The following is a 15,641-nucleotide window of genomic DNA, read 5'->3' as shown; positions in this document are numbered from 1 at the left end:
CTGGACAGGTCGCCAGTCAATCATACAGAGACAAACAATCATTTGCACTTTAACACCTTTGGGCAATTTAGAATAACCAGTTACCCTTACAACTGCATGACTTTTAACTGTGGAGGAAACCAGAGTACGCAGAGAGAACCCACTGCAAACTTAGTGGATTTGAACCCAGTATCTTCTTGCTCTGAGGCAACAGCACGAACCACCATGGCATTAATCTGTCAATACAGACTAACAAAAGTAGGAAAGCTATGCTTGATGATGCTTTATGTTGTTGTTCTTGACAAGTTAAACCATAAGAAATAGTAACAGCATACACGTGGTGTGGTTGTCTTCCTCTTGTAACCCCACTGATTTTCCTGTGGTTTGACATCTAATGTGATCTTGTGAATTCCGTGAGTCGACCCCCAAAATGAAATTGGGTGGTTGTTACATGCATAAGATCCAAACTTGTAATTTGATCTAAATAATTCCATGTTTCTATGGTGAACGTAATTAAATCATGTAGCATCTGCATGAAATTCAGCAACTTAATTTGTTCTTGTTGAGATGACATCATACATAGTAAGAGTGGCTGGATCCAGGCAACTAACCACTCTTACTAGATTGTATGATGTCATCTCAACAAGAGCAGAGTGGCTTCACTGTAAAATAAAATTAGCAGTGAGTGCAGGCTCCGCCACAAACCTGCCCAGACACGTCACAATTCTCCATCCCACAGTGCAGTTTGAGGAGAGAGGGCAAGCTGGCTCCACCCTGGGCTGTCTGGTCCCAAACCATCAACAACAACTGCTGCAGCAGCTACTAGTAGTGTAAGTATAACCCATCAAAGCCTTAAATCCCACCTACACTCTACCTAGAGCTGGGCGATATAAGATTTTTTCATATCACGATATGTTTTTTTCATTTCAGGCGATAACGATATCTATCACGATATAAGCCAAATAACTATATTTGTAAGATTTAAATGTGCAGTTGCTCACAAGTAAAATGTGAAATAATCAGCAGCTTGTTTTTATTTATATATTTATTTCCCATAATAAGTTCAACAGGGTAGATGTACTTAAGGAACATGAGACTTTTTCAGATAAATAAAGGCAAATATTACAAACTACACAAAAGGCAGCCGCTAAAGCGTTTAAGTTTCAAAATAGAACAAACGAAACAGACTACTAAATTGTCAATTCCACTTAGAAACAAAATATTAATTCTAAAAATAAATCTTAGTTTGTTTTACAGAAGAACAGACAAAACTGACTGACTTTTGTCAATATCAAATAAACTGAGAACTAAAAGGAAATTCTCAATCTCTCCTTGTTGTATAGCTTAGGTTTTCAAACAGTTTTAACTTTAGTGTTACTTTAGTCTGACAAAAGCCGAATGACGAATTAGCGCTTCCAGTCAGAGACTGAGGCTACGTCCACACGTACACGGGTATTTTTGAAAACGGAGATTTTCTGTTTTCGTTTTAAAAGATAATCCCGTCCACACATAAAGGCAGAAATGAAGGAAAACGCTGCTATGAACATGCCAAAGCAGCAGGTGGAGCTAGATTCCTAACCGTGCAGAAATGTTGGCCAATCAGAAGTCTAGAAGCCTCGGTGGGAAAAAGTAAACAAAGCTGGGGCATAGAAGCAGAACCGAGTCGTATGTGTGGAGGGACAGTAACTGTGTGTATGTGTAAGCATTTAAACACTGCAGAGAGTAGAATTAACAGTAACAGTATTGTAGAAATTCATTTCACCGAAACAATAACGTGGCGCACAGTGTGACGTCAAAAAATGCGCACACCTTTGACGCTGCGTTTTCTCCGTTTTTCTAGTCCACACGTAAATGCAAAAACGTTGTTTTTAAAAATCTTCGTTTTCAGTGACCAAAAACGCCGTTTACGTGTGGACGAAAGGTGCAAACGCATAGAAAAATCTGCGTTTTCAAAAATACCCGGGTACGTGTGGACGTAGCGCATGCACCAGTTTATTGTATTTCCAGACTTGCTTTCGGCACAATTTACAGTGCACGCTACTCTGTTTTTTGTCAGACTTGAAATAGCCGAAATACCTTCACACTACGGAACTTCTATGGCTCTTCCGTTCGACAATCTCTCCGGCATTGGAACCATCATCTGTTTTCTCTTCGGTAACCTTCGGTCACGCTCGGTTGATTTTTCTAGTCGGCACACTCATTTCCTTCATTACCCGGGCGGTACGGTGGCTGGCTGCTTCCCAAACAAATACACATGTGCGGCTTGGCACTTGTGCTGTACTTAACAAGTGACGTGACGTGACGCTGCGGCTGTGATTGGTTCGGCTCTGCGCTACTTAATTTGGATTGGCTGTTCTTTTTTTTTTTTTTTTTTTTTTAAGAGGACAAGAGCGGCGAGGCCTATCACGATAGTTTAATTTTTCTATCGAGAAAAAGTTATATCGCGATACATATCGTTATCGTTCTATCGCCCAGCTCTAACTCTACCTAGTAGAAAAACAATGTCCGTAACAATGATCCTAAATCTATAGACACAGAACGTCCATTATGACAAGACCGGGTGAAAAAAGCTCCACCAGTGTGTCTGATGATTGACTGCTGGACCTCTAGATCTTCCACTTTATTGAAAATTACAAGATGGCCTCTTAGCTGATGGACAGACACACTGCAGAAGACTTGGTAGAAGAGCTAATAAGAGTTTTATTGTTTTTAAGAATTAAAAATTCTGAAGTGGACCCACCACCCATGTCTGTTGCAGACATTAAACCTGATGATCTGCTGCACCGTCCTGCAACCATGTAAGGTGACTGTGGAGATAAATGCAGATATGTAAAAAGGACAGTTGTTTTTTTTCTGCTACTATTCAGTCACGAACAGCAAAAACAGCACATATGATAGACAAAACTGAATTGCAAAAAGCTGTACGCTACATAATAATAATAATAATAATAATAATAATAATAATAATAGTTGCAGTTTTCTCTCCTTCAGCTGTGTCACAGCCTCCAAAGTGCTCCTGCTTTGCAAAGGTCTTCAGTGAGTGACAGCCCAACACCAACTGACAGTAACTGTGCAGAAAGTGAAGGAAGTGGTTGCAGCTCTTTGTTCATGGGCCGGAAATTTCTGTGTGTGGAGTTCAACACCATCCACTCAGAAGCTGGATTACTGGATGGTAGATTTAAAAAGCTTGCATTCAGTGCATTCTTGTTACCTTTGTTCGTACGATGGTCTTTCGTTCTACACGGTGCATTTCAAGGTCCTGCACCCATCCGTCGGTAAACTGTACCTGGGCTTGTTGCAGTGACCTGAAGTTACTAAACTTCATGAGTGTATGCACTCACTCCAAGAACCGTATAATTATAAATATGAGCGTGGTGAGTTGGGCAGCACGCTGACGTCTTTGGTCCCTCTGTGTGCTCGTAAGGGTCTGACCCTTTCACTCCTTTGATTTTTTCCTCGTATCTTTTCTTTGTCTTTTCGTCGAGACTTTTTTGTGCGGCAAAGAAAAAACAAGAAGGTATTGGAACCGGAGAATGAACGTTTTGCGGTGCTGCAAATGCTTGCATTTGATGCGGTACTTGGATTGTTTTGCCACGAGTTCCCGGCATGCAATGCGCGAAAATCACGTGATTGCTAAACAAGGGGGCGGGTGCATCCGGCCTCCTCGGCTGTAATTGGTCCAGCCCAGAATCGATCATGACCAATTGGCCAATCCAACACCTTTCATTACATATACCCTTCCTAAAAAAAAAAAAAAAAAAAAAAAAAATCCATCGGCCCATAAAAACAAAAAATCGCCAGCGGCCCACCGGGCAAATGCCCGGTATGCCCGATGGCCAGTCCAGCTATGGATCAGGGGTGTCAAACTGAAATACACAGTGGGCCAAAATTCAAAACTGGAACAAAGTCGCAGGCTAACGTTAATATTTATTGAAATATATTTATTCCTCCAGATATAAGAATGAATCTTTTCTCAAACATGTTTTGCTGAAAAACTGAATATGGAACAAGTTCTGCTCCAATTATTTGGGTAAAGATAATAAACACTTTGATGGCCTATAAGTGAAAGTAAAAACGTGATAAACGAATAATATAATTAATAAATAATAAATAATTATATTTTTTGATAAGTGAAGTGAAGTTCACTGAACAGAAAGGAAATTTTGGTTTGATGATGGTTGACATGTTTTCCAAATAGAAGTTTTTCCTCTAGTGAGGAGATGCAGGTGCAGCAGAGCATTGCTGGAAGAAATGATCCCAAGGGTGGAATCTCCTGAGAAATCTTCAGAGACCCAGCGAGAAGTAGGGACCATAGCTGACAGCCCAGGCAGGGGTTGAGGTCAAAGGTCATGCTGTTTGGGGACCTACTGGTCATCATGAGAAGATTCTGGAACCACAGCAATGACCATAAAGCTGCACTGGATGGAGAGCTGTGCCACGGGGCTTTCCAGAGGTAATCACGAGGAGATTGTGGACAACATGTGAAATGAGAGAAAAGCTCTTTATTAGTAACTTTTACAACTTCTGGCAGGTTAATGTCTGAACTTTGGAGTGAAACACACCCTTAGTTACAGGAAATAACACCACTGTCTGTAACTAAGTGAGTCCACCTTAACACCACCTGTGTGTGTGTGACTGCATTACACTCCCACTGCTGGGAACCTGAACAAGAACCAGAACAAAGTCTAAAATAGAAGCTGACAAACAGCTGCACCACCGAGTGACACTTTATTTTATAAACTTCACAACAGGTTTCATGTTGTGACCTGTGGAGGTGAAAAGACACAAAACCTGTTTTACAGCTTTTGAGCTGCAGGCAGGATTGAAACACACCTTAGTTAAAAGTCAAACAGCAACATTTGTCTCCTCCCCTCACGTCACTCAAATGTGACAAACCAGGAAACAGGAAGTTCTTCGTCCTCAGTAAAGAGAGACGCACAGACGATCAGACTGAGCTCAGACCAAACTAGCAGCTTCCTCTGAGTGAGTCCAGCTACAGGAGAGAAAAGTGGAAAACTCCAATACTGCTGCTTCAAGCTGCTGACGCTCCACACACTGAATGTGAGTTTGAGCAAAAACACGACTCAAAGGAAGTTTCAGTGAAGGTGGTAGAGGAGGGAGGGGAGCCAGGACTGACTGTACTTCCTGTCTGCTGTTTTCAGCTTCACTCACAGACTCAATGGCTTCCAGATCAGAGGAGGATCTCTGCTGTCCGGTCTGTCAGGAGGTCTTCAGAGATCCTGTTATTCTGTCATGTAGCCACAGCTTCTGTAAAGACTGTCTGAAGAGATGGTGGAGAGAGAGACCAACACACGAGTGTCCAGTTTGTAAGAGAAGATCTTCAAGGGAAGAACCACCTTTAAATCTGGCTTTAAAGAACCTGTGTGAGTCGTTCTTACAGGAGAGAGATCAGAGAGCTTCAGAGGCTCTCTGCAGTCTGCACTCTGAGAAACTCAAACTCTTCTGTCTGGACCATCAGCAGCCAGTGTGTCACATCTGCTGTGCCTCAGAAAAACACACCAATCACAGATTCAGACCCATCGATGAAGCTGCACAACAACACAAGAAGGAACTTCAGGAAACTCTGGAGCCCTTAAAGAAGAAGTTAAAGGTTTGTGAAGAAGTTCAAGTGAAGTTTGATCAAACAGCAGAACACATTAAGGTCCAGGCCCGACACACAGAGAGGCAGATTAAGGAGCAGTTTAAGAAGCTTCACCAGTTTCTAGCAGAGGAAGAGGAGGCCAGGCTGGCTGCACTGAGGGAGGAAGAGGAGCAGAAGAGTGGGATGATGAAGGAGAAGATGGAGGCTCTGAGCAGAGAGATAGCAGCTCTTTCAGACTCAGTCAGAGCCACAGAGGAGGAGCTGAGAGCTGAAGACGTCTCATTCCTGCACAACTACAAGGCTGCAGTGGAAAGAGTCCAGCGCTGCCCCCTGCTGGATGATCCACAGCTGCCCTCAGGAGCTCTGATAGACCAGGCCAAACACCTGGGCAACCTGACCTTCAACATCTGGAACAACATGAAGGACATGGTCTCCTACACTCCTCTCATTCTGGACCCAAACACTGCTCATCCAAAACTCATCCTGTCTGAAGATCTGACCAGTGTGAGACGAGGAGGAGAGAGGCAGCAGCTTCCTGATAATCCAGAGAGGTTTGATTATTACTACACTGTCCTGGGCTCTGAGGGCTTTAACTCAGGGACTCACAGCTGGGATGTCGATGTTGGAGACAGTACAATGTGGTTACTGGGTGTGTTAGCAGAGTCTGTGCAGAGGAAGGGATACATAGAGTCTGGATTATGGATAATATGGTTCTATAAAGGTAAATACTACACACACTCACCATCAGCTCCTCGCACTGCTCTCTCAGTAGAGAAGAAGCTCCAGAGGATCAGAGTGAATCTGGACTGGAACAGAGGAAAGCTGTCGTTCTCTGATCCTGATACTAACACACACATACACACCTTCACACACACTTTCACTCACAGGATGTTTCCATACATTGGCACTGATGGAAAAGTGAAGGTGTGTCCGTTGAAGGTGTCAGTGTCAGTGCAGCAGATGAGTTGAGGATGATGATGTTTCTAATGTTGTTTCCTGTCAGTGAGTTGAAGCTGTTAAACTGCAGCTGTCCTCCTGCTGCCTCGTTGTTCCAAAGCTCTTTGTTTCTCTTTTAGTTTCACTCTTTCTTTCTGTTTCTGCTGTCCACCTTTTCACATGGAAAATCATTTCACTGTTTCTCACTGAATGACTCCCCAAACTAGATTTGAAATTCTATCAAGTTTCTAATCATTACAAGTGATTCATGTTTCTATTTGATGTGTAAATGGAGATGATTTAGTTTGCTGGGATATGGACTGACATGTGTTGAATGGGAGGAGCAGTTTGTTGTTGTCTTCTTGTCTGTTTATGACAACAATAAATATGTTGTTGAAACAATGATTCATGTTTAACTCCATATATGAAATGTTTCTGCTCTTTGAATTCTGTTTGATTAAAGACTTTCTTCATGACACAAATGAGATTTCAGTGTATTAATAGAACTAAATAAGCTCAGAGTTGAAAGGCTGGAGTATTATGTACGTGCTTCACTGTCAGGATCTTCAGGGGGATTCAAAGGGAAACATCAAACTGCTGTAATGAGATAAACTAGTTGGGCTGAACACACTTATCTGTAGTTTGTCTCCATCCAGGATCATCAGAATATAATGAACATGTGTGAAGAGCCACAAAATGCTGCTGCCCTCTCAGCATGATGAGCTCCAGCCTTTGTTAGCAGGACAACAGGAAACATGAGACAACTTTCAGAGACAGTAACCAACTGTGGCCACAAGATGGCAGCAGCTGATCTGAGATCCTTTATTGGACAGAAGGACTCTGCTCTGTGACGTCATCAGAGAGACGGCCTTCACTCTGATAGATCTGACGTCATGTCTGCACTGCGATGATGAAAGCTGATAAACACATTGTTATTGATCCATGAAATCACCTCTGTCCTCTCAAGTGTAGCTGTTTACAGAGCTGAAGAAGTCCTTCATCATCAAAACAGACAAACATGTATTTCCTGTATTAAGTGACGTCATCCTCACTCTGACCTCTTACATACATTCTGTTCAGTTTTCCTGCTGTAAGAAATAAAGTGTGTGAAAATAGAAATGCAGGGAAACATCCATTAATCACAGCTGAGCCGTTTGTTTCTGACTCACATTCAATGAGGCTTCAGGTGTAAATACCTCAGAAGTGTTTGTGAGTTCAGTAGAAGCAGACCCAGTCGACCATCATGGCCTCCACAGCACTACACAATGCAACAGAAAGGCCTTCATCATCTGCTGAACCACCTCTGAACCACGACGCTCTCCCTGCATCTAAAAGCTGTTAGTCAGGATGAGATGCTGCTGTGATCGCTCACAATTTACCTGTGAGACCTTTGTAAATATTGTCTTTGTTTCTGGAGGAAACACCTTTAGTCTGTTTGTATTTGGAGTGCAGATCTGGGCGTCCATCACTTTAACCTGCACACGTTTAGTTATTGAGTGTAGTTGATGTTTGGCAGCATTTTATAAGTGACAGTTCATGAACGGTGAAGGAACAGAGGACGCCTGACCATCCTACCTGTGTCAGTAAGAAGACTTTCATCACAACTTCACAACTTAACACAACTGAAACCTGAATCCAGTGTTGCATAGTTTACTAACAGTGTGTGCTGACACTGAAGTTAGCAGTTTGTTTCCTAAGAGCTGCTGGGACAAACCACAGTGACCGGCTACAGAGTTTAGTTAAGGTGGTTCTAACATGTGACCTGTTGAATTATTTACAGGGATTTATTTTTCATTTAAAGCATCATTTGTGAAGTTTTTATGAAGTTTACTTCTTTTATGTTCTTTGTGTAACGTTTAGATTTTCTTCTCTGGTGTTTTAACTCTTCAGGTTTCCTGTAACAGAGATGTAAACCACCGTTTTCTGATGCTGCTCCACTGGGACATAAACACGGCCACTTTATTAGGCACACCTTGCTGGCTGCAGGTTATAACCCCTGCTGGAAACATCCCCACAGATTTGGATCCTTATTGCCATGACAGCACCACACAGCTGCTCCAGATGCTGCAGGATGCTGGTCAGGGCTCTAACAGTGAAACTTTACTGAAAGTAAGAAACCTGAGAGGAAATAAACTTTGACTTTAGTAAGCTGAGCTCTGAAGCTGTGATGGAGCTCAGTCGGTGTGAAGGCGGCTGCTGTGTAACAAACGTTTGTCTGAGGTGCTGCGACTGATCGTGGTCATGTTTATTTAAAGAAGTCGGTGATGAAGCAGGCTGTGCAGTCCGAGCTCTTCATCAGTTAACAGTCCTCCAGAGCTGCTGCAGGGAGCTGACTGTCCTCCAGGTGGCGCTAAGTGAACAAAGTCCAAAGAAATAAACTTGGACTGTTTTTTGAAGCCTAAATAAAATGTAAATAAACTTTATAGATACATTTGAAACCAGCTACTCTGTGACTTTACACACTCACACAGTAACAGAGCTGATTCCTGATTGGAGCAGCACAGAGTTAGACTTCTTTTCTGGCTGTGGATTGGTTCGTCAGGATTTCCTCCTTTACAGGTTTAAAAACAATCTCTGTTTCTACATTTTTTGACCTCCTTCTTGTGTCTAAAGGTGAAGCAGCACCAGCCTCCTCTGATCCTCATGTTGTAGCTCTGTGTGTCCAGCAGGGGGCAGAACACCTCCAAACTGTGCCAGCAGCTCTCACTGTGAGCTCAGACGTTTGTGGACACTCAGTTTGTTTGAACATAGTAAATAATCAGAGCTTCTCACACTGTTTATGGGGACACCACCTGCCCGAGGGTGTACTGTGTCAGAGAGGTGGTGTATGGTGCTGGGTGTAGTCTCTCTGCTGGTTCACAGTTTTTACTGAGGAGCTGTGTTCATGTCAGGAAGGTTTCGTCTGATCACTGTGGTGCAGTTTGGTTTACTCTGTTTCTGAGTGTTTGTAGGATCAGTCTCTGCAGGTCACCTGATACCTGGCAGTGAAGTGTTTATGAATGAGCTCCGTCAGATTTAATCCAACAGAATAACATGTAAAACACTCCAGGGCTTTTACTCTGAAACTTTCTCCAGAGCTGTCTGGAGTTTTCTTACATTAAAATATTCTGGGATTACCAGACTGTCCACATCATGTGTCCTACAAAACTTTCATCCACAAATATACCCTGACATTAAACCCAAATAGATGTGAGAGCGAGTCATTAGTATCAGTACTGTGTGTGTGTGTGTGTGTGTATGTGTGTGTGTGTGTGTGTGTGTGTGTGTGTGTGTGTGTGAGAGAGAGATATTCAGGTAACTTACTGGGTTACTGCACATGCTCACACCTTTTCAGCACAACAGGTGCAGTTTGGTGTTTTACTGCCTCCTGCTGGAACAATGATGGCAGCTCTCAAGACTTTATTGGTTATTGTCATTTCGTGTTACACAGCCTGAAACGAAATACTGTTCCTCAGCAGCCTCTACAGTGCAATAACCAATATATTTTAAAAAGAATAAATACAGTTTAAAGGGAATAAGTTTAAAAAAGAGCAGCAAAAAAGGCATAAATAGCTTAAAATCTAAGTTCTAAAAAAACCTCCAGTTTTTATTAATATTTTATTATTTATCAAATTATTATAAACTAAAAATATTTTTTACGTGATAAACGACTTCAGTGCTTCGTCCATGACCTCCTGAAGGTAAAGGGCCCAAAGAGCCAATCAGCAGCTCTGAAACAGGAAATATGACTCATGGAGAAGTTCACAACAGTTTCAGCTGCCAATTGTACTCATCACCATGGAGACTGTCTCCATGGTGGAGGCAGAGTGACAGTGTTGTAGATGCTGCATTTTGAAGCCTCAGTGTTTATGTTGTGCCCTTAAACAGGGGAAATAGTGAGGAGAGGTGAAAGAGCGGCACAGACACGCAGCTCTCACTCTCACTCGTCTGTATTGAGTGAAGGAGGAAGCGCGCGAACCCACCTACTGGAGCCCTGAGGCATTAACAATGGATCGACGCACAATCAACCCAGGCAAAACTTTCACTACTTATCTCCCTCTATATCCCCACTGCATATTCTATTCGAAAACAGTCAAAGCAACAAATAAAACATTAATAAGGGCATGACATGAAATGTAAGGAACAGAGATGTACAACTTCAAAACTAATCAAATTTATGATCCACCACATTTATATTTTTGTTCACAGCCATGTACACATCAAACTCTCATCTTTCTGTCCAAAAACAAAACAAAAAGATTCCCTGTAAATTTGACCTTTTCCTTAAACTGTCCATTATAGCGTGGTCTTCCTACTTATCTTGACACAATACTCAGTCGCGTTGCCTGCTGCAAACTTAAAAGAAGTCTGACGAATGAAGTGACTGTGAGTGTGTCTGACGTCACGGTGTGTGTGAAAAGGTATCCAGCTGGGGCAGACATGATTCTGCAGGTCACCTGCCCAGTGGACAAAAAGAAATAAAATAGTTGTGTGGATGATATATGAATGATAATACGAAGAGCGTTTTGTGTCTCTCAGCCTGAAACAACTGTAATGCCACTTTCTGTTTTGGAGAAAGGACAGTTAAAAAAAGATGTGTGTTGTTTTAAGCAGTGATGAGAATAATGAAGATGTGATGAGAGAGCAACACAAAAGTATAAGTACAGGGTTGATGCTCTTTACAGGAAGGGTCAGAGCAGACTCTACCTGCTGAGGCGGCTGAGGTCATTTGGAGTCCAGGGAGCGCTTTTAAAGACCTTCTATGACTCTGTGGTGGCATCTGTCATTTTTTACAGTGTGGTATGTTGGAGCAGCAGTTTATCTCCCGCCCCATGCATGTAGATGTTGCTGAACTGCAGAGCTGCTTCAGTGACAGACTGCTGCATCCTCGATGCATGAAGGAGCGTTTCCGCAGGTCCTTCCTCCCTGCAGCTGTCAGACTGTACAATCTGAACTGCTCCCAACAAACACAGATGTTTACATCAGCGCTGTATCGTGCACTGTTTTATCAACCGATTCACACTACAACCAGGGTTGCCTCTTATCTGTATTTAATTTTATTTAATTTAACAACAGTATGGTACTCAGTTTTTGGTAACCATTGTCCTTCATGTAAATATGTAAGAATTGTGTATGTTTCTGTTCTGTGTCATGTGTACTGTTTGTTTGTATATGTGTTTTCTTGCTGCTGTTACACCCAAGTTTCCCCTTGTGGGACAATTAAATTGATATAACAACACTCGTGGTAAAGTTGTGGACTGGAAGAATACCTGACCAAGATTATCTTGCAATGTTTTGCAGCCGCCAGTCAAGCCGGTAGATAAATGTCTGTGATTGTCGCAGGTGGCTGTGTGGCTGGCAGGAGCTCTTTCCTATCAGTTTGTCCCCACCTTCACCTATGGTCACGAGCTTTGGGTAATAACCAAAAGAATCCGATTCTGGATATGAACTGCAACTCTCTTTACATTGACCTTTCCTCCACCCTTCTCGTTAGATTGCAGACTGTCCAGAATGCGGCGGCACGCCTTTTGACAGGTAGCAGGAAGTTTTCTTCCATCACTCCTGTTCTTGCTGGCTTGCACTGGCTTCCAATTAAATACCGTATTCAATTTAAAATATTACTTTTCACCTACAAAACCATTAATAACTTTGCGCCGAGCTACCTCAATGAGCTTCTCAGGTTACACACTCCTGTCAGAGCACTTAGCTCTGCTACCCAAATTCTTCTGGAGCAACCTCGTTCTCGGCTGAAGTCTCGCAGTGACCGCGCGTTTGCTGTAGCTGCCCCGGTCTTATGGAACAACCTTCCTGTCGCTATCCGGGCGTCTGACTCTATGCCACTGTTTAAATCACAGCTTAAGACTTATTTCTTTAATCTTGCCTTTCCACCCAGTTAACACTTGTGTGCGCTGGTACATTTTTTATGCTTGTGAACTACTTTTATATCTTATGATGGTTTTTATAATTGATACGTGCCAGGTCCTTTCTCTTTTCCCTCCCATCTCCCTTTTCCTATTTTATTTTTGTCAAGCACCTTGGTATACCCTTGTTTTTTTAGTGTGCTTTATAAATAAAGTTTATTTATTTATTTATTATTTGTTGCTGTTTAAGTTTGTCAATTTCAGACCTCTGTCTCTGAAGTTCAACGTTCTGCATTTCCAGGTCTTTCAGTTTTGCGACATGGTCTGACAGAAAAGAACATAAATAAGTCAATATGAATTTTATTTATCTGCATCATTTGAATCTTTTCATTTTTAGTAGGTTAGATTATTGAATAAATAATGAATAAATAATAAAAATAAAAAAATTAATGAGAAACGTTAGTGATAGATTCATGAAGTGACATTGATATCTCTGTAACAGGGGCTCATATGAAGGTTTCCTCATGCTGTCATTTTTCTCACTACCTGACATCATACTCTACCTTTATTCTCTTGTTTTAAGGTCCTGATTTCCACTTTCTGTTCAGCCACTGAGGCAGTCAGCTCTCTGAGCACAGCATGGACTTCCTGTGGACAGGGTTGCTGGTTTGAAATCTGCTGGTCAAGAATTTCATTATCTGCCTCTGTCTGATTTGTGGAAACAGAGCAGACCAGAAGCAACAGCGAGAACTTCAGCGTGATCTCCATTCTGTCAGTGAAAACTCAACAGTATCTGTGTGTCATCTGCAAACCTGACTGACTTTTATATTACACAGTACAGAGGGGAGGTCACTGTAGCATTAGATTCAACCTTATTCTAGTGAATCAGTGACTAATGTAATCTTTATGACTTTCAGATGCAGTACAAGGAGAAGAACAAGTGAGTATCAATGATTGTCAACTGATAGTAAAACATGAGCATGTGTGTTTCCACCAACTGACCAGAGCTTAGAGGACAAATATCAAAATGTGTGCTCAGATACAGATGTTTAAGCAGCTGTGAAAGAACATATCTGGAAGTTTTTGGCACTGAGGAAGTAATTGCCTTTGATTATGGAATTCCTCTAATAACTCAGAGCAAAAATACTCTAAATGACAAAATGCATAAAGTAATCTTTACAACTTTTACAAGGTACAAGACTACAAAGAGATAAACAAGTGAATGTCAATGATTATCAGCCGTTCATAAAATTAATCAGCACGTGTTGTTTTAGAAAATCCAATGTGAATGTAGGAACCATGAAGGTCACTGACATGGTATAACTTGAAGATGAACTTCTACTCTTCATGTGTAACATGACACTTGGTTGACCACCCTTCCCACTGCAGTTCAATAAAACCACAGCTGTCCTTTTTTGTTTCTTTCTTCTCTGACCACTTAGGTGAGAAAGCTAGTGTTCAATGCTTTTCAGAGAATGAATTAATCTCTGACCCTTCCACTCCAAGCACTCCTCCAGATGCAGTGAACAGTCTTATAAGCAATACAAGAGCATGCCGAAGAGTCTTGGTTGCTAAATACAGCAAAAGTATTCGGCCCCCTTGAATTTTTCCACATTTTGTCACATTACAGCCACAAACATGGATCAATTTTATTGGAATTCCACGTGAAAGACCAACACAAAGTGGTGCACACGTGAGAAGTGGAACGGAAATCATACATGATTCCAAACATTTTTTACAAATAACTGCAAAGTGGGGTGTGCGTAATTATTCAGCCCCCTTTGGTCTGAGTGCAGTCAGTTGCCCATAGACGTTGCCTGATGAGTGCTAATGACTAAATAGAGTGCACCTGTGTATAATCTAATGTCAGTACAAATACAGCTGCTCTATGATGGCCTCAGAGGTTGTCTAAGAGAATATTGGGAGCAACAACACCATGAAGTCCAAAGAACACACCAGACAGGTCAGGGATAAAGTTATTGAGAAATTTAAAGCAGGCGTAAGCTACAAAAAGATTTCCCAAGCCTTGAACATCCCACGGAGCACTGTTCAAGCCATCATTCAGAAATGGAAGGAGTACGGCACAACTGTAAACCTACCAAGACAAGGCCGTCCACCTAAACTCACAGGCCGAACAAGGAGAGCGCTGATCAGAAATGCAGCCAAGAGGCCCATGGTGACTCTGGACGAGCTGCAGAGATCTACAGCTCAGGTGGGGGAATCTGTCCATAGGACAACTATTAGTCGTGCACTGCACAAAGTTGGCCTTTATGGAAGAGTGGCAAGAAGAAAGCCATTGTTAACAGAAAACCAGAAGAAGTCCCGTTTGCAGTTTGCTACAAGCCATGTGGGGGACACAGCAAACATGTGGGGGACACAGCAAACATGTGGGGGACACAGCAAACATGTGGGGGACACAGCAAACATGTAGGGGACACAGCAAACATGTGGAAGAAGGTGCTCTGGTCAGATGAGACCAAAATGTAACTTTTTGGCCAAAATGCAAAACGCTATGTGTGGCGGAAAACTAACACTGCACCTCACTCTGAACACACCATCCCCACTGTCAGATATGGTGGTGGCAGCATCATGCTCTGGGGGTGCTTCTCTTCAGCAGGGACAGGAAGCTGGTCAGAGTTGATGGGAAGATGGATGGAGCCAAATACAGGGCAATCTTGGAAGAAAACCTCTTGGATTCTGCAAAAGACTTGAGACTGGGGCGGAGGTTCACCTTCCAGCAGGACAACGACCCTAAACATAAAGCGAGGGCAACAATGGAATGGTTTAAAACAAAACATATACATGTGTTAGAATGGCCCAGTCAAAGTCCAGATCTAAATCCAATCGAGAATCTGTGGCAAGATCTGAAAACTGCTGATCACAAACGCTGTCCATCTAATCTGACTGAGCTGGAGCTGTTTTGCAAAGAAGAATGGGCAAAGATTTCAGTCTGTAGATGTGCAAAGCTGGTAGAGACAGACCCTAAAAGACTGGCAGCTGTAACTGCAGCAAAAGGTGGTTCTACAAAGTATTGACTCAGGGGGCTGAATAATTACGCACACCCCACTTTGCAGTTATTTATTTGTAAAAAATGTTTGGAATCATGTATGATTTTCGTTCCACTTCTCACGTGTGCACCACTTTGTGTTGGTCTTTCACGTGGAATTCCAATAAAATTCTGTCTGGACAATGTCATATCATGAGTAATAATTAAAAATAATCCATATACATAAAACAAACACATGCACACACACACAGTGACATTTTAGACCTTCAGAATACTG

At 42.2% G+C, this 15,641-nt stretch overlaps 2 protein-coding genes across 1 annotated transcript in view; one reads left to right on the top strand and one right to left on the bottom strand.

Annotated features, from left to right (window-relative positions):
- The window catches only part of LOC309693309 (hemicentin-2-like), a 1,543,010-nt gene that overhangs the window by 332,496 nt on the left and 1,194,873 nt on the right, over positions 1-15,641 (bottom strand).
- The window catches only part of LOC309694118 (nuclear factor 7, brain-like), an 84,237-nt gene continuing 73,688 nt past the window's right edge, over positions 5,093-15,641 (top strand). The window contains exon 1 of the mRNA XM_082513900.1: positions 5,093-6,302. Within this exon, the coding sequence (XP_082370026.1) occupies positions 5,159-6,302 (1,144 nt within the window). The 5' untranslated portion in view covers positions 5,093-5,158. The remainder of the gene's footprint in view (positions 6,303-15,641) is intronic.

Source organism: Aulonocara stuartgranti (genome assembly GCF_965226115.1).
Source record: "Aulonocara stuartgranti genome assembly, chromosome: 3".
NCBI classification, from domain to species: domain Eukaryota; kingdom Metazoa; phylum Chordata; class Actinopteri; order Cichliformes; family Cichlidae; genus Aulonocara; species Aulonocara stuartgranti.
This window is presented reverse-complemented; position numbering and strand designations above follow the sequence as displayed.